The sequence below is a fragment of the Spea bombifrons genome, chromosome 1, assembly GCF_027358695.1.
Source record: "Spea bombifrons isolate aSpeBom1 chromosome 1, aSpeBom1.2.pri, whole genome shotgun sequence".
NCBI classification, from domain to species: Eukaryota; Metazoa; Chordata; class Amphibia; order Anura; family Pelobatidae; genus Spea; species Spea bombifrons.
In genome coordinates, this window is record NC_071087.1 from 118,526,000 (window position 1) to 118,544,515 (window position 18,516).

Sequence of the window (18,516 nt, forward strand, 5' to 3'; positions counted from 1 at the left end):
CACACTAAAAATAGCTATAGTGGAGCGAGACCCCCTGAAGATTTGGTGTGGGAAGCGTGGTACCCTTTTGGGTCCTTCTTTACAGAGAGAAGCCAAGAAGATCCAGCCCTCCTGCAGGCATTGTGGCCCTTAGTAGGAGACTTTGGCACCACTACTTTTTACCACCTCACATCTAAACACTGAACTTCTGGGCTTCAGATAAAAAAAAACTGCAAGAGAAAGAAACTTGATCCACTGACCTTAAGGATGCATACAAATAGAAGCTTGAGGTATTTTTGGAGCTCATGGATTAGGTCCAACTGGGCACTCATCACTGTGGTGCTTTTGTGAGGGTACACTTGAGTGGTTTGTTAAAAGCATCAAATTACACCCAGACCCTTTTTTATGTTTAACTCATCAGAACGGCTTATGGCTGGCAGGTGAGAGATACATTTTTATAAAGCCAGGTATGGGGTGGGGCTTTTTTGTTTTCTTTAGTGCACAGTACACGTGTGTCACTAAGCTTAATTATTTGCTTTTTGTAAGCAAAGAAAATGCCCAAGTGGAGATGGGCTGGTGAAGACTTTTTGGTGTGCGAGATGGGTCTTTTGGTTGTTACCAAGATGCCAGAAAAGGATGCCTTTTGGCTAGGGAGGGGAGGCACATTTCCTTTTAGGGAATGGTAACTCCAGAAGGAAGATTAGGGACCCAGTGATCCCCTGTAGCGTTATGTGGTACAATCTTCACCTTCAGCGAAAACCACAATACCTCTGGCTAAATTAAATGTCAAAAAAGACATTGGTCTCAATGCTTGGACTGCCCACAAAAATGGTCCAATTTGGGCACACATCATTGGGTGTATTTCCATTGCATAGTACAATGAGCGATCACCAATGGCTGTGCTTGCAGTTTGGACCGTCTTTGCACTTTTTTGTTTGCGCTGGCTTTGGCTGGTAATTGATATACATTTTTTATAATGCCAGCCATGACAACTCTCCATTATCTCTGCATGTATTGCTGTGTGTGAAGAAAAAAAGCAAAAAACCTTGCACCTTGAAAATTGTGTTGTGACACTGATATGAGGCATTAATACATCAAATGTGTAAAACGGATTTTTGTGCCTTTATTCCAACAAACGGCATCTCTCAACCATAAACTGCTCTAGTAAATTCCCCTCTTGTACCAGAGGGGACATTTTCATGTCCATTATGAAAATTTAAGCCAGAAGACACAGGAACAAATCTTTTATACCCCCAAGAGTATAGTAATGATCTTGTGGTCCGCGTGCAAAGCCACAGTCTATGAATTTAGCCTCAACTTTGAGTTGGTAGGTACATCAGTTGGAGCTAGTGCACAGCTATCAGCAGCAGTTCCTTCCATCCAGGAAGCAGTCTTTGATCAGGAGCGCTTCTGGGCTCGCTCATCCTGTCATAAGAAAAAAAAATGAGTTAGTCCAATAGGGGAGTTTACGTTTTTAACTCACTGATCATTACGAAGGGCCAACACTGGTAGGTTTCTCCAACAAGAGCTGGCCCTGGATAATGTATTCAAGGAAGAAAAAGATATACGTCATACAGGGCTTTTCAAAATGTATATTAAAGTCAAGTTGAAACCCAAACTCTCCTTTCAACTTTACTTTTAGTAAACAGAAAAGTTAACACAAGACCACACAGAAAGAATGGGTATGGTGAATAAGAATACAACTTTTAGTACAGAGAGAATGAGAACTATTAGGGCACTCTTGCATTTCCACAGCCTTGTACCTGGATGGCTTTCTGTAGCTGAGTTAGAGCTTCCTCGTATCGCTCCACATACTGCTTCAGGTTCTCACTTTTCACCAACTGTTTCTGCAGCTCCGGTGCACCAGCGTCTCGCATCATATTGAAATATTTTTGCTCCTGGGAGAATCAAACCAATATTTAACAAATACCTAAATATGCATGGTTTTCAAAATGATAATAGAACAGGTCAGTGCTGCTATTTTTACCTGGACCTTCAGAAGCATTGTAAATGCCAAACCAGCTGTTCCTGCACGGGCTGTCCTCCCAACCCTGAGTCAAACAAAAACACACATAATGTATGTTATTTGTACTTCTAAACTTACTGTAGTGTAACACACACACACATTTTATATATATATATATATATATATAAAATGAAATTTAAGGTGTGTGAAATGTAAAGATCCATCACTGAGGGATCTATTCTGTGTAAAAAAAAAAAAAAAAAAAAAAGGTTGAAAATCCTTCTTGAATTTCTCATGAAACCAATGAGCTCACAACTATCTGATATTATATTTGGTAAACTGTGTGCATATACATAAGTGAGACATAGGGGCTACTTCATAAAACAGTCATTCTGATGCAAAATGTTAAATGACGTCATCACCATCAAGTAGTAAGGTGTTCCAATTATAAACAAAATAACATTGATGGCTGTTGATGCTACTGCTTTTAAAGCATTGCATGGGAAATACTTTCTACCAATAACTTATAATATCCATCAAATGGCGGGAACTTAGCTATTCAATTACAATATAAATGTGAACACAAAAACACACACAATATATATATATATATATATATATATATATAATTTATATATTTAGTAACTACGCTGGGCATATTAGCAAACACGAAATACTTTTCTAGCAAAGTAAAACTGTGCTTTGATAATGTTAAAGCATCAGAATATCTTACACAAAAGGATGTTAAATATGTGCCCAAAATATGTTTGCGCAAAGCAGGAAGCAAACCGTGTGTGTGTGTTATATGTCACTAAGAGTGTACGGCAACTAACTGAAGAGATCTTACCTGTGAATATATGTACGAATAAACTGGGGAGCATCATAATTAATGATACACTTCACACCCTTGACATCGATTCCTCTTGCGGTTGCATCTGTGCTGATCAGCCTTGGTAGAGATGACAGTGAGTGAATAAACCATCCTATCATATGCAGGAGAGCAGTGGACGTTGTTCACACAGTTGTTGATGGTCAAAACTGATATTGCTGAATTTATAATATGAGCTTCTCACCACCTTAACCCCTTAACGACAATCCAAGTACATGTACGGGGTTGCCGTGCAACGAGATAACGACAATGCCCGTACATGTACGGGCTGCCGTTAAATAGCTGCATTGCCGCGAACGCGGCGTTTTCGCCGCGATCGACGGCTTTGCAGCATCCACAGGATGGCATCAACAATAGATTTGAGTTCATAGAGGGTCTATCCAGACCCTCTTGTGAACTCTCGAGCTCCTCCTGCAGGTTGAATGCAGGTACTGCATCCAACCATGCAAGGTAAATGGAGCCCAGCTCACTTATGAGTGATTAGTAAAAAAAAAAAAAAAAAATTACTTTTTAAAAAAAAAAAAAAAAAAAATAATATGGTAACATATAAAAATCCCCACTGTCACCAAAAAAAAAAAAAAATGAATAAGCAAGTCCTAAAATTCTTTATCTTTACAAAAATTCCAGCATGGAAAGAGTTAAAATATTGGCATTACAAATGCCCATAGGGTGTCTCGTATTAAAAAATGCATGAGTGGATGGCATAAATTGAATTGGCCGGGTTCAAAGGTGTCCCAAATATGGGACATGGGGACAGTAGGATCAGATGTCTAAATGGCCAAAAAATACACACCTCACAAAGGCGGCCTTTTACCTCCCAAATAACCCAACAAACCCATGCATGTGGGGTATCACTGCGCTCAGGAGATTTACTGAACACATATTGGGGTGTTGTTTGACAGGGACATATACCAGGAGCGATAAATTTATACCTGAAGTACAACGTGTGTGAAAAAAATACAAAAAAATGTACTACCATAAAGTTTCACAAAGGCTGGTGGTAAAATTAGTGCATGGAAAGGGTTAAATTACCAGCATGTGAAATACCTTGGGGTGTCTAGTTTTTAAAAATATATGACTTGATGGGGTAAATTGCATTGGCCGGCTTCAAAGATACCCGAAATGGCACATGGGGGGAAGAATTACCAGATTTGGAAAAAAAGGTTTTGAAATAGCAAAACGCTACCTGTACTTATTGCCCCATAACGTGCAGAAAAAAGCAAAAAAAACATAAAAACATTGGGTATTTCTAAACTCAGGACAAATAGTAGAATCTATTTAGCAGGTTTTTTCATTCGTTTTTGCAGATGAGTAAAAGTTTTTTGTTTAAAAAGTGAGAAAAAGTAATTTTTTAACAAAAAATCCCCATATTTTATCATTTTTTATAGTAAATTAGATGATATGATAAAATTAATGGTATCTAAAGAAAGCCCTGTTTGTCCTGAAAAAAACAATATATAATATGTGTGGGAGCACGAAATGAGAAAGAAGAAAATCACAGCTAAACAGGAACACCGAAAAATGTTAAAATAGCCATTGTCCCACAATATACTACGAGTAATAACCCCTATTGTCCTTAAGGGGTCAACAGGGGTTTTGTTATCACTCCCTATTGAGTTAAATCTAATTGTTGCGGGTAATGGATACTTTGTTACAAGATTCTAATGAAACCGTTAGAGTGCTGCTTGTGGCGTTTTCCTGTTTAGCTCTGCTTCTAAGCCATGCCGTGTTGATATCCTTTGAATGTCAATTTGGCTTTCCTGCTTAATAGTATGCACTGAGTTCTACCTGGCCTATTTAAACCGGTTATGCCTTTAAAAGAAAATGTATTACTAAGTCTTTGCCACTTTCATAATGGTCGGAAAATAAACTTACAAGTCAAATTAAATCAGAGCTGCCAACTGTCCTGCTTTGGCTGAAATTGTCCTGAGAGCAAGACATTTTTGCCCCATTAACTGTCCCAGCTGCTCTTTTCTGGAAACTGAGCCAATGCAATGCCTCTGTTTGGTGGTGGTATTATGTGCCCACTATATAACCAAAACAGAGAGCGTCATCACAGAGTTGTCCACATATGAATTTACCTCCACATTTGGCCCTGAAGAACAGAGATGAAATATCAGCAAGTAGAGACCGTATAGAATATCTAACACTTACAGCTGAAACTTTCCCTGCTCAAACTCCTTCAAAGTCCTCTTCCTCTCACCCGGGCTGAGGCGGGAAGAAAACTCAGCCACATTGATCCCGCCAAAGCTTTTTATGAGCAAGAACAAACTGTGAGATACAAAAAATAGCAAGACTATTAACAGATGTAATGGACATACAATTTAAGTTAGTTTCAATAAAAGTAAGCAACATTTTATAACTGCAATTTGCATCAGATATAGAGTTTCAGATCATTATAGGACCATTCCAAGTTGCGCAAGAGCAAATGGTTGATCGCTTACCGGTGGGAGGCTTCTCTGGAGTTGGTGAAGCAGAGGACACGGGAGAAACGTAAGGTGAGCAGAAAGTGTAGGAGGATTAAAGGCTTGCTATTCAGGTTGCAAGGGATGTAATATTGCTAAATAAGAGATCGACATAAAAAAAAAAATGGTAAACCATGAAGGATTTGTTTTACCAAATATTGGAGGCATCAAGGATAAATGTCAAATAGGACAAACGAACACTCCACTTCCAGCAATTGGCTTGCAAATTGTAAAATAGTGTTGGCAGAGGAGACCAAGACAAATGAATTGGAAAGAAAATCTCCAGTATTTTTTCTGTCACTGTCTTTACACGTACTGCAATCCTAATGATTCACACTAGCGCCTCACCTGAAGTATGTTGTTCTGTTCTTTAAAACTAATTCCAGAGCTATAATTATTATTCCATGAACTTTACACGGATACTCCAGTCTTTACACTTATTACATCACAACGATACACATTTAGACTTTTGTTCAATGACCTGCTAGTTTTCTATTAGGGCAATTTCATGTTTCCTAAATATGAACTACATTAGCCTAAAGCTTACTGTCCTGATCCCTGGTCATATGTCTAGCCCTGCTAACAAAACTGATGCTATAAACTCATTGTGGCAATTCTGTTTGGCTACAATGAGAATGTTGTATTGACAGAGATGCACGAGATACTTGCATCTTATTTTATCAGCTTACAACACAAGCTAAGTGTTATGCAGTGCTCACTTGAGTTTTGCCCCTTCATAACATGTCATTAAGCTGGCAAGAGTAAATGTTTCATCTCACAGCAGTACATGGGTTTAGTGAACCACCCTTATGCATCTAGACAACACATGTATGTTATTAGTTACATTTTTTTGAACCCTATGCTCCAAATGGAGCAGGCTGTGCTAACTCCAAGCTGCTCACCGTAAGCCCCTCTGGAAGGGAATAGTTTCCGGTTTTGCTGCTCGCTTCAGGAAGGTCTTTGCTCTGTCCCTTGTGAACAGAGGTGAAAAGCCGTGGCTGGTACAAGCCTAACTGCTGCAGTTTCTCTGGATTCTGGGTCAGTGTGGCTGAAAAAAGCAGCTTCTGCAGAGGTATTTGACAATGACAAGAGCTGCAAAAACAAAGTGAAAAAATTACCGGAGATGCTCTTAAACCAAACTCCATAGAATTGAGACTGCCAAGACAAATGAGACTCACCTGGCTGCTGTTTGGGTCCCAGGTTCCTTCCTGGAAAACAGCATATTGGGAGCGCTCGGTTCCATCAGGAAAACAGCCTTGGTCACATGATGGAGCCAGTCCTGATTCATGCTGTCAATCATTCTGTCTGCTTCATCAATGACCTACATGGAAAAGTTATATAAATGTAGATGAGTCAAAATACCGCATACATGATATTCAGATCATCGAGAGACCGCTTATGATCACTAACATTAAAATGTTACAGGTCATTCCACATAAAGCCCCCTTGACTGGCTCAGGTTGTTGGACTGGATACGCCAAGATCCTGGTACTTCTGCAAATTTATTTAAATCATTTTGAGGGCTACTTTTATATATTAAAACCTGAAAGAACATGATAATATCAGCTCACCAAAAAGCGTAGATGTCTCAGGTTAAATCCTTCTGTTTGCTGAATGTGATCAACCAGTCGTCCTGGGGTGGACACAAGTATATCTGCTAAGCTGCAGAACCCAGATACACTATGGGCAAAACAAAGAAAAGTCAAGGCAAGGGAAAGAAAGTAAAAAAGAAAAGTGGGGTATAATAGGAGTCTTAAAGAAAAAAAGAACAGCCAAGCATCAAAAAAGAATGTTACATATAAAGATGTCAAATAACAATGTGAATTGGGTAAAAAATAGAAAAGGAGGGGTGAAAAGAACCCCCCCAAATAAAATATTACTTGAAATAAAGGGCCTGTAACCTAATGAAAATGGAGGGGGAAAAGTGTAAACACTGTATTGAATTTATAATATTAAAAAGTGGGAAGTCAACAGAAAACTCACGTCCTCTGCACCAGAGATTCTTGCTCTTTAGGAAAGGATTTCTGACCAGTCAACATGACAACTTTCAATCCTGTTCCATCCACATATGTGTTGAAAACCTTACAGACCTGGTAAGGAAAATGAGGAGTCAGACTAAATAACTTGGGAGGAAGAACAGACCAGTTGTTAAAATGCATTACCTGCTGGGCCAGCTCTTTGGTGGGCAACACAACAAGTGCCCTCACCTCACACACTACACGCTGTAAGAGAGCCTGATGGGGAAAAACAGATTTAAGTCAGAGCTTGTAGACTGAAGAGAGAGCAAAGTGCGCACACAGTCTAACTCAGACTCACCTGCACTATGGGGATGACAAACGCCAAAGTCTTTCCACTACCTGTGGGCGCAGACACGCACATGTCACTGGGTCTATAACCACCTCTGCCCAGAAGGAAGCCATTGGATGTGCTTTCCAAGATGGCAGGTATAACTTCAGCCTGAACTAATGGAGGTGATTAAGAGAAGAGAGCGGAATATATATATTTACTACAAAGGTAAAAAAGGAGCAAGAAGTAAGTAGGTGTGTGCAGTTGTACCTACCTGGGAAAAAAGATGTAACTTTGTTGGTCTCCAGCTTTTTCAGAATTTTGGGATGTAAACCAGGAACATCTTGGATGCGAACTAAATTCTGTTTGATATCTTTGTGGACAAGATTAGGTTGTGACAACCAATGGGGCAGTACCGGTTGTACCTTCACAAACAAAGCACAAAACAAATACTGATGATCCACTCTTAGATACACACACACACACACAGACAGTATATATATATGTATATATATATATATACATATATATGTATATATATATATATACATATATATACATACACTGAACCAATCACGAGGCTACAAATAGAATGATAGACAGCGGTGAATGCATTACTTTGGCATGTTGTAACCATGATTCAAATTTTTAGAAACAAGAAGTTTTGAAGAGTATGTGTATATAATTTAGGTTTTGTAGGAAAAAATAAAGTACCTATGTATAATACGCACCCACCAGATTAGATCACAGGCTGATTGGTGAGAAAATGATTAGTGTCTTAAAGAATCATTTATAAATAAAATATTGTAAACTAAAAAAAATCTGTAACCACTATCAGATCAATAATCAGTTACCTAAAATGAGACTTTACTGTAAATTATTTTTATCTACCCACTAACTGGAGGTTCCTAGCCTGCATTACAGTTGGCCTCAAAGTTAATCACAATTTCTTAAGTTCACCTTCTGTACAGTTTTAGTCTCAAAGTCTCCAAGAAGGATATCTCTGGGTTCTGTGGTATCTACGCTTGGCTTTGCTGTCTCTTCTTCCTGGCTTTCCTCACTCTGTTTGGATTCTCTGTCCTTTAGTTCTTCTGTTTCTTCTTTATTGTGATCCTTCTTCTTCCGTTTTTTTCTTTTTACTTCTCCAGTGTGCTCTACTTCTTCCTGCATTTGCTCTGGTTGTTGGCTTTCCTCGCCTGCAGTCCCCTCTCCATCGAGTTTCTTCTTTCTTTTCTTAGCTTTTCTGGGTGTCTCTGTTTCTGTTCCATTATCACTAGGTGTGGTGACTGTTGTAAGGTCACTTTCTGTTATGATGGGGCTGAATTTGTGGTCTTCTTTAGCTTTTTGGTGTTCTTTCTGTAGTTGTAGCTGTCTGCTCTTGGCTTGCTCACGCAGTTTTTCCAGCAATGCTTTGGAGCGGTCTTCTGATGAATCTACCTCATCTCCAAGATACCTGAAGATGAAAAAAGTAAATAAAATAATGTGGCTTTACCATGTATGTAACCTACTGAACGCAATAATATGTAATATGTATATGGTTGACTAGTATATTTAATTTAGAAAGACATCGCCATTTCTATACACATTATTCTGCCTCTTATGGTTGTGGAGCACCAAACATTGTGATGTCATACAAAATAAGGACATCGGTGGAGGAAATAGGGATGTTTGGGAAAAACATGCTTAACGCTCATTCAGATACGGATCTGATGTACTAACAAAGCTAGACACACTGCAACGCGGGTCACAGTTACAGTCTGCTACTAGGATTAGTTTATTAGAGTGCGCACCAGACAACAGCTCGACCGCATTGCTAAGCAGTGAATAATTTAAATATATGATGCGTACGAGAGCTTAATGTATGTTCAACGCGAAATACACGTGTGAATCTTAAATCATGAAAAACCGCTTGATAGTAAAGTACAGTACAATACAGTCTGTCTGTCTTTCCGCACCTGTTGATGACAAACAGCGACATTCCGGTTTTCACAGCTAAATCCAACAAACTGCAACTTTTCTACGGTTCACAGCAAGACACAGCATGGAGTGTCGCGACTTGATGACATCATTAGCATGGTGACAGAACAGAGAGAGGACTCACTGCCGTAGCCAAATAGAGCGCCCTCTGGCGTACTGTAGCGTGCGTGCATACAAGTCTTATGCCGTATGTTGGTAGGGGACAGACGATCTGAATAATGTTTGCTTGCAAACCAATTGAGTCGAGGAAGACGTGGTTAAAATGTCCCAGCACATGACACATCAGGAAGTAATACGTGTTTTAAACCTGCAAATGGTACATGACGATACATGTAGATTATGTAGCTCTTCTCTAAAATGTATTTTAGGTGATGCTCCAGCCATCGTATGAACTCTTTAAAAACCTCTTAAATCATGCATGTTCTCACAAAGTGCTTTAATATCCATTCTTCCTTGGTGAAGCTGCCGGGGACATTAAACTGTCCCTTTCACATCAGTAATGTATGGACATCCAGCACCCTCTTCTGCCTAGTGAGTTACTATATGTCTTAAAACTCAATTTTGCAGGGTACGTGGTACTGGTGTATACGCAATATATAACAGTACGTAGCATGCTTCTAAAGGAGACAAAATTCGTACATATAGTGGTTTGTGGGTCTTTAAGTAATCACAATTGGCAGTATTAAAACATTTTGGTCATCGTGGTCAATGTATAAGGATGAGCTAAACTAGTATTTTATTCACTTCCTCTCTAGCCAGCTTCCTGTAGCTAATCTTTGTTCCTGTCTTGGTAGCATTTCTGCATATGCATACCTGGGAACTGTATGGCTCTGGCTACCCCGAGTCCTCTTTTCGGGGATGCTGGCAGGAAGTCCCGGGACACACAGCTGTTTAACTGGGATCCTGCCACCTTGAGTTTTTCGGTGGGGTCCCGGAGAAGCGGTGCTTCTCCCAGAGTCTTCGGGTAAAACCTAAAGAGTTCCCAGGTATGCACATATGCATAGCAAACACTATGGAATCCAAACACTCCTGTCTCCTTTTTCCTCCCCAGCCATTCTTTTCCAAGCGCTTTGAATGTTTGTTTCTGGGTACAAATGTATCACAGTGCTCTAAAGCTAGTGTATAAACATCATAATACAAATATTTCCAAACAAAGCCTGTTGCAGTAAATAATTACTGACTTAAAGGGATTCTGCAGATATGCTCACCGCCAGTCAACACCAGTGCTGGCCATTGATTTCAGTGGCATGAAACATGTGACTACAGAGAAAGCAGTGTACTGCAGCTTCTCCTAAAGGCATGTTGATTATTTCATTTTAAACATACAGGTTTCAGGATGGAAACTCAGCTTGTTACAGAGTACTTTAATATGTATTACTTGTTCAACTGACTGCCTGGGACACTAGACAGTTCCTTTAAAAACAAAAGATTCCCTTTGGGGCCATTGGGAAACATTTTCAGGCTTTACTATGAGGTCGCATACAAATATAATAAACCACACTTTAACTTCTGTTCTCCACCAAACCTCAATATATGCTCTGTGATGCATTGCAGATGCCCCCCCCCAAAAAAAAATACAAACACAATGTAACATTTCAGATAGATGTTTTATTGAAGAGGGAATGTTTAACAGTGAGATCTGGGGAAGACGTTTGAAGGATGACTGGTAGCCTTGGCCCCATGGCTGCAGGCGATATCATTAGGCAAATGTAGAGCCATTCCAACCCACGTTAGCAGCATTTAAATCATAAAAGTTGATGTAACACCTGAAAAGAAAACAAAAGTTAAATCATTAACTTTATTGTGAATTATTTTATATTGTTTTGTTTTTGTCTCGTGGTTGTTAGGAATACGTATGTAATATTTATCACAAAACATCCGAAATGGTAACATAATTGATGTTTCATTGTGTATACACACCTTCTCATGGTCCTCTGCAGAAGAGATGTCCATCGCAGCTCCTACAGGGACACCTTGTGAAACCCTGTAGCTATGAGCTGAAAGGAGGCTCCTTCACCTCTGGCTACAACCTCCAACAATGGTGTCCTGGTTTGGACACCTAAAATGTTGGAGGTTATGGTTGACCAAGGCTAGTCAAGCTGTTAATTTGGCTTGGCAGGAGGGGGAAAAAAAGCACAAACTGGGCCAATACCGGAATCAAGCTCGAGACCAGCCTTAGCAAATATTCTTACAGGTATCAGGGGTTATGTGGTTCTGGTTTAAAAGGTGGTCTTATCAACAATGAATGCTATGGTCCAATCAGCAGGACTATTCTATTTTTTTTGGGCAAAACCACGTTTAAAACCAAAATCACTAATGTATATATGTGCATATATATGTCCACCTTTTTGCCTTGTCATCAGCTGTTCGATATATAACAGAGGTAACCACAGAAGACGGGAGAATTAAAGGACGCCTGCCATGAGATGTCGGAATGCATGACATACATCTCTCACCTGTCAGGGGGTATGTGGAGCTGTTTGCTCAGAATATCAGACAGCAGTTTCGTGTAGCTCTTGTTCTGTGACAGCCCAATCTTGCCAATACTATGCAGGCTACAGAGAGCACAGGGGTCCGTTGAGCCCCCAAAACTCATCATTTGATCAGGCAGGATATGCACAGCAATGTACTGCAGCACAAACAGGGACAAGAAAGCAGGTTACACAGGATGTTATACATTACAGTCTGTTAGACGAATCTAAAACAGCAAGTCACCAGCTTTACTCCACCTTGAACCCTCTACAAGAAACAAATCTGACAGCCAGCCACCCACCCGCTATGCATATAACTTGTTCGTTTTCTGTGTATAATGCATTACTCCAGTATTGATGTATAGATGAGCACACAATATTAGAACATGTTTGATTCATCGGTAGTCCTTGATGCTGAATACAAGGCTATACTCCCAGGGCATATGTACCTTTTACATGGTGCGTCCTCTGAGGATTGATGATAGTTGTGCGGTAATAATTTACCCGGTTCCAGAACTACAGTTTTACCAAAGTAATTAGCATTATTTGAATATTCCCTTTGGCCATAGCTATTCTTGTTGAAGCAGACAGGGAGCAAGCGTCCCATCAGCAACCGCAAGCAGTCAATTTAAAAAAGACACAGGGCGTAAAAATACATGTTAATAAAGGGTTTAAAGGGTAACTGAATTGATTACCAGAGAGGAAGGTAAATCGCTTCACGTAACTGTAAAACATCATGGTAATGACGAAATGGAGGTGCTGTATACACCAAATAGAAAAAACACCTTTAGAATTATTTAGGGTTTTTTTGACACAGTAGATTGCTTGCCAGGCCCTGCCACAGACTGACACCCCCCCCACCTGGCTGTGCATTCTAACAAAGATCATGCAGCAGCTCAGAGCTGCTGGAAGAAGCAGCAGTCCTGTTAACCCTAATAAACATGTCAGTGCTGGGAACTGACCTACGCCATGCCATTCTACTATTATCCCCACAGAGCATCTGCCATCTGAGCAATGCTCCCGAGATGCCCCCCAAAGACCCCCCCCCAAGGACTACCTCCAGCCCATGAGACCCCCACTCCTTTGGCCCCCAGCCCGCACCTCGGCCGGTTTGCCTGTAGCTTTAGCCAGCTGCTGAGTCAATTCAGAAAGGAGGTTTTCGGGAATAGCGTCCCGGGAAATGTTGGTGTTGATCACGAAGGTAGGCATGATGGATCTGCTGATGGGAGTCGGACTCAAAAAAATGGAGACTGTGTCTGAGAGGGCGCGGAAAACGTGAGATCCTAACTCCCACCCTTTAATAAGCCAGCCAATCAGAAGCTGGAGCTCGTGGGATGTAGGTGGGCGCTGCCCTCTGGTTATGGCACCGGACCGTTTGAAGTGGCAGAGCTGAGTGAGCAGGCCTGTCATTTCATGTGATTACCGAGGGAATGCCAGCTCGGGTCCAAGCAGTGATTACATTATTATTATTATATCATCTGAATATTTTTATAATATTTTACAAACTTAACAGTAACAAAAGCACCGTCTGAGAGAATCCACCTGAAACAAAGAGCCATGTCACTCAATCTGCTATTATTTTCTGCATTCCTATTACATATTAATAACTCTCATTTAATTTAAGATGCATTTGCCATCCTGGATGTAATATCTGTATAAAAACCTGGTTCTGGAAACATTGTATTGAGGGAAGGTTTAAAGATCTAAAAGCATGAACTGTTATCTCATAAAAGAGACTCCAAACAGGAGAAAAAAGTAAATCGAAGTAGTTTTCCAAATAATCTTGAAATGTAAAAATATTACTTAAACAAACTGTTTTGGTGTCGGTTTTTTTGAAGTCATTAACACTCCTGCCCACACCTCTGCACGTCCTTAAATAACCTGATTTGTTGGCAAGTGGACGGCTTACATGGAACTACTCAGTTATATTTCCATTTCGTGACTTGTGCAAGAGGTTTGCGAAAAATGTTAATCAGATCACTTTTAATGATGTGTTGATTGTAGGGATTCCTAACATCCAAGATGTATGTGCCCCACAATGTACCCCTGAGCAGGGCTCCTTGTAATACCCATAGGATACAGATAACAGCATGTTAACAAGCAAAATAACAGACACAAACATAAGGTTATGGCAATCAAAGTCACTTTTACTATTTAAAAAAGGACATACATGGTAATGCGGCCAGGGCTGACATCAAGGGGGGATAAAATAGAGGGAGTAGAGGCAGTGGTATATTGGAGGCTCAACACCAGCCCCACACAACCCCCTGCCCTGGGGCATACCACTAGGCCAGCGCTGTGGGCCGCACTTCCTCAGGCCCAACACACTGAGTCTGAGCACCGGGATGTGATGTCATTTCTCAGAAATAGACAGTGTGTGACAACCTTGAGGCATCAGCCTACCCCCCTCCTGAGCCAAAAAAGGTAGGTTGTGTATACGTGTAAATAAGTATGTAAGTGTGTTTAAGTATGTTACTGTGTGTATGTTAGTATTTGTGTGTGTAGAAGTAAGGATGTTATGTATTGTATGTTTATGTACGTGTGTGTTACTGTATGGTGTTATTGTGGGTGAGCCAAGAGTTAGTGGCACCTGGGAGAGTAAAAGAAGGAGCAGGAGAACGATTGTGCGTATGTAACTCTATTGTGTTACAGTTAGTGAGTGTTAGAGCGAATTTGCATGTTAGTATGCGTGTTAGTTATACAGGGGCCCTAAAGAAATATTGCACCCAGGCACCACTAACCCTTGGCCCACTGCTCTCATAAGGTGTGCTTATGGTGGGGCAATGGGTGGGACAGAGGGATGGACATTGGGTGGGCTGATGGAAGGGGCATGGGGGCCCAGGCATTAAGCCTGTACTGGGTCCCAAGATTTCTGACGGCGGCCTGGAATAACTGTGCACTCAGCGTTCAGATCATCCTGCATCTGGCATGACACCTGAGCCTAAGGGGTAGGCTAAAAATTCAACCAGCCTTCCACCCTTTCCCCAAACAAATAGCTAGCCAAGGATCGACAAGGCATTACCAGAATGACCCTCCGCAGCTTGGTGTGCCTTTGGCAAAAGCCCATATTCCGCCATTTGATAAGCCTGACCACAAAATCAGTGCTTGCTCTTGACCTATACCATCACTGGAGGGCTATGCCTGCACCCAGCCATATGCCATTGCCAGGCTAACTACAAAGTCATTTAGCTGTTTCTGGCCCTAATCCGAACTGTACAGGGTGTTTTGATGGCAACCTTCGTAGGAGGGAAGGCCGCGTTACCGCTGACATGTGAGCCATCTGTGGGAGATTGTGACTTCTCTGGCGTTCTCTATACAGATATGCATGCTGGGCCACCTCGGATAACACCTTAGAGTACCTTGATGGTGCTCACACCCAGCCAGTCCCTCGCTAGTTTCTTATCTGCATTTTCTTTATTGAAATGTACTCTTTGTGACGTTTATTCTAAATAAAGCACACCCAAAGATCTAATAATTGCAACATTACCTCTAGCTCACACCTTAGTTATACACTTGAGTCATCGTGGCACACTTGTTGGTCCTTGGGGTTTTTTTGTGCCACCCTTTTTTAACCAGGAGCTGTACACCCAATCTGCAGGATAATCTTTTTTTTCCTCTTTCTACAGCCTTTAGATCTAGCATTTAGTGTCCTGTATACAGTATTGCATTAATGCTATGCTTTCACCATTGCATAATGCCAAGAGGGTAGAGCGACTGATACATTGGCCTACTAAAGCTTGGATTCCAAAGGGGTCTTATTCACCAGAGGAGAAATTTCAACTTGATTTTATCCTTGGCCATGAAGGAGTTAAGCAGAAACAAGTACAAACAGCTTGTGTTTATTCATCACTGATGCAATGACTTTACATTTGTCTGGTAGAAATGTAGCGTAAAAGCTGCAGTCATCATACTTCATGGACAGAGCAAAGCCTTATGAGAACAGCAATGCACCATTTTAATTGAGTCAATTTAAATACAGAATTACTTTTCTTCTCTGTTTTGTTACCCAAAAAGCACATTACCCCTCCCTTCCTATTAAACTGCTTGATCTAATTATTAGGTTTATTGCAACCGCGATCTTGCCTTTACCTGTCTGAAAATAGAAAATGTTTTCATTTAGTAACTCCAAGGATCACAAACAGACAAAAGTGTGAGTTCCCACCTTCTGGAGTAAGTAGGTATGATGGATGTCACCAGTGGTTTTGTTCATATACACACCCTCACTAAAGGAGGTTAGAGGATCATAATTCTGCACAGCACTCCATGAATTAATGCATGAATTAATGACTTTTTTCATATTAAAGACAAGTGAAAAATCTTTTTTTTAACCCCCTAAAGACCAGGGCTATTTTATACTACAAAACCAAGCAAATTTAGTTTTTTTGTAATGTCTTTCTTCAAAAGTTATTTCCCTCTTTCACATATAGTGTACCCACACAAATTTCTCAGGGCAAGTAGGGCTTAAAAAACATATTCATATATGTAACATGGGCAGATCCAGGGAGGCAACGGGACAATTGCCCCCCAAGAAACCCAGCAGCATGTTTCATAAGTAGGGATAAAGAGATAAGTCCTAAGGCAAGCTGAAGACTGTAAATGAGTGGCATGCGTCTGTCTGGGTATGTGTGTGTGCATGTCCGGTTATGTGTGTGTTTGGGTATGTGTGTTTGGGTTTTTCTAGGTATGTTGTGTCTTAGTTTGTTAGCATGTTTGCCTGGATTTGTGTGTGCGTGTGCATGTCTGTACGTGTGTCTGGTTATGTGTAAATGTGTGTCTGGGTAAGTTTGTGTGCATCTTTGTGCATTTGTGTGTTAGAGGTATGTGTATGGATGGTATGTTAGTGTGTGTTTGTGTGTCTGGGTATGTTAGTGTTTGAGCGCGCCTTGGGGTGTTAGCCTTTGTATATGTACGTCTGGGTATGTTAGTGTGTGTGTCTCGGTAAGTATGTTTTTGTTTCTGGGTATGTGTGTGTTAGTCGGCGTGGGTCTGTTAGTTTGTTGTGTTACTGAGTGTTAGTATGTCTAATTTTGTTAGCGTGAGTGTCTGTTTGTGTTAGCATTTGGATGTGTGTGTTAGTGTGAGTGTCTGGAAACACTAGTTTGAGGTTTCTTGTGTGTATTAGTGTTGAATGTGTAGTTGTGTTAGTGTCTGGGCATGTTAATGGGTGAGCGTGTTTTAGTAAATGCTACTGTTGAATGTCTAGTGTGGATGTGTGTCAGCATTGAGTGTTTGTGTGTTAGTGTGAATGTCTGTGTGTGTGTGGGGGGGGATGTGTGTCTGCGTTAGTGTGAGTGCCCCTCACCATGCTCTGGATCCGCCCCTATTATGTAAGACATTATTAATTTATGAATAAAAATAAGTGGAATTTAAAAAACAAAACACGTTTACTCTCAATTTTAAAGGTATATAAATTATACACTGCTAGTATAAATGGGAAAAGATACCAAAATATATTTGTGAATGTGTTAGCATAAGTGTGTATGTATGTGTGTTAGAATGAATGTGTATGTAGCATGCGTGTGTATGTGTTAGCATGACCCTTACAAAAAATTACTGCATTTGTTTTCTGAAGTAATACTGCATTTTTTGGGACATGAAAAAACTGCAATACTGCACTTTTACTGCAGTATTACTGCACATTTACTGCAGTTTTACTGCATTTGTACTTCACTGTACTGCAGTTTTACTGCACATTTAGTGCACTTTTTTTTATATTGCAAACCTACAGTTGTACTTCAATGTACTGCAGCTTTATTGCATTTGTACTTCCGTACAAAAATAACTGCAGTAAAACTGCAGTACAGTGAAGTACAAATGCAGTAAAAGTACAGTATTGCAGTTTTTTCATGTCCAAAAAACTGCAGTATTACTTCAGAAAAAACTGCAGTAATTTTTTCGTAAGGGGAGTGGGTATGTTAATATGAGTGTGTACGTGTGTGTGTTAGCATGATTGTGTATGTGTTGGCATGACTGTGTATGTGCCAGTGCGTCTTAGTGTAAATATGTGTATGTAGCATGTATGCGTTTGTGAGGTGTAAATGTGTGCGTTTCTCTGAAACGTAAAGAAAATTTGTTTTCCTGATGTGCATTTGGTGATTTTTTACTCAGCTTAGTCTTAGTCATCAGTTTGGCACCAATGACAATGATCCCAGTCAATATACACTTACTTAATTTCCTTCCTTTGGGCTACTTCCCAATCTTCAATACTTGTGGAACAGTGAATTTACACATTAGCCAGCTCTTTTCTCACAACAGCAATGTCATATTTTTTTTATTCTCTATTTTAGGTAAAAGAAAACCTATTAAAGTATGTAAACATTCTTTAATACTCATTCATTGTTGGTGGGGCAACTGGATCAGCTGACGTTTCTGCAGAGAAAGCTATTCTAAATCTGGTTAACCCTAAATATAAGGTTAAGTCCTAACCTTCACATACTATGGAAAAACAGTTTTGTCATACTGCATTTTGCAAAGCAATAGAAT

At 40.3% G+C, this 18,516-nt stretch overlaps 2 protein-coding genes across 2 annotated transcripts; both read right to left on the reverse strand.

Annotated features, from left to right (window-relative positions):
• Positions 1-1,078: 1,078 nt before the first annotated feature.
• Positions 1,079-9,660, reverse strand: DDX51 (DEAD-box helicase 51). The gene is made up of 15 exons (XM_053470593.1): positions 9,541-9,660; positions 8,546-9,038; positions 7,860-8,010; positions 7,616-7,761; positions 7,462-7,533; positions 7,283-7,389; positions 6,871-6,979; positions 6,478-6,620; positions 6,202-6,391; positions 5,279-5,394; positions 4,989-5,105; positions 2,793-2,894; positions 1,967-2,030; positions 1,743-1,877; positions 1,079-1,404 (listed from the first exon to the last, which is right to left on the reverse strand). The coding sequence occupies exons 1-15, from the start codon at positions 9,561-9,563 to the stop codon at positions 1,378-1,380; spliced, it is 1,995 nt and encodes a 664-aa protein (XP_053326568.1). The 5' UTR covers positions 9,564-9,660; the 3' UTR covers positions 1,079-1,377.
• A 1,490-nt stretch (positions 9,661-11,150) lies between these two features.
• Positions 11,151-13,298, reverse strand: MIF (macrophage migration inhibitory factor). The gene is made up of 3 exons (XM_053470756.1): positions 13,135-13,298; positions 12,019-12,191; positions 11,151-11,328 (listed from the first exon to the last, which is right to left on the reverse strand). Exons 1-3 carry the CDS (start codon positions 13,240-13,242, stop codon positions 11,262-11,264), a joined length of 348 nt encoding a protein of 115 aa, XP_053326731.1. The 5' UTR covers positions 13,243-13,298; the 3' UTR covers positions 11,151-11,261.
• Positions 13,299-18,516: the final 5,218 nt, after the last annotated feature.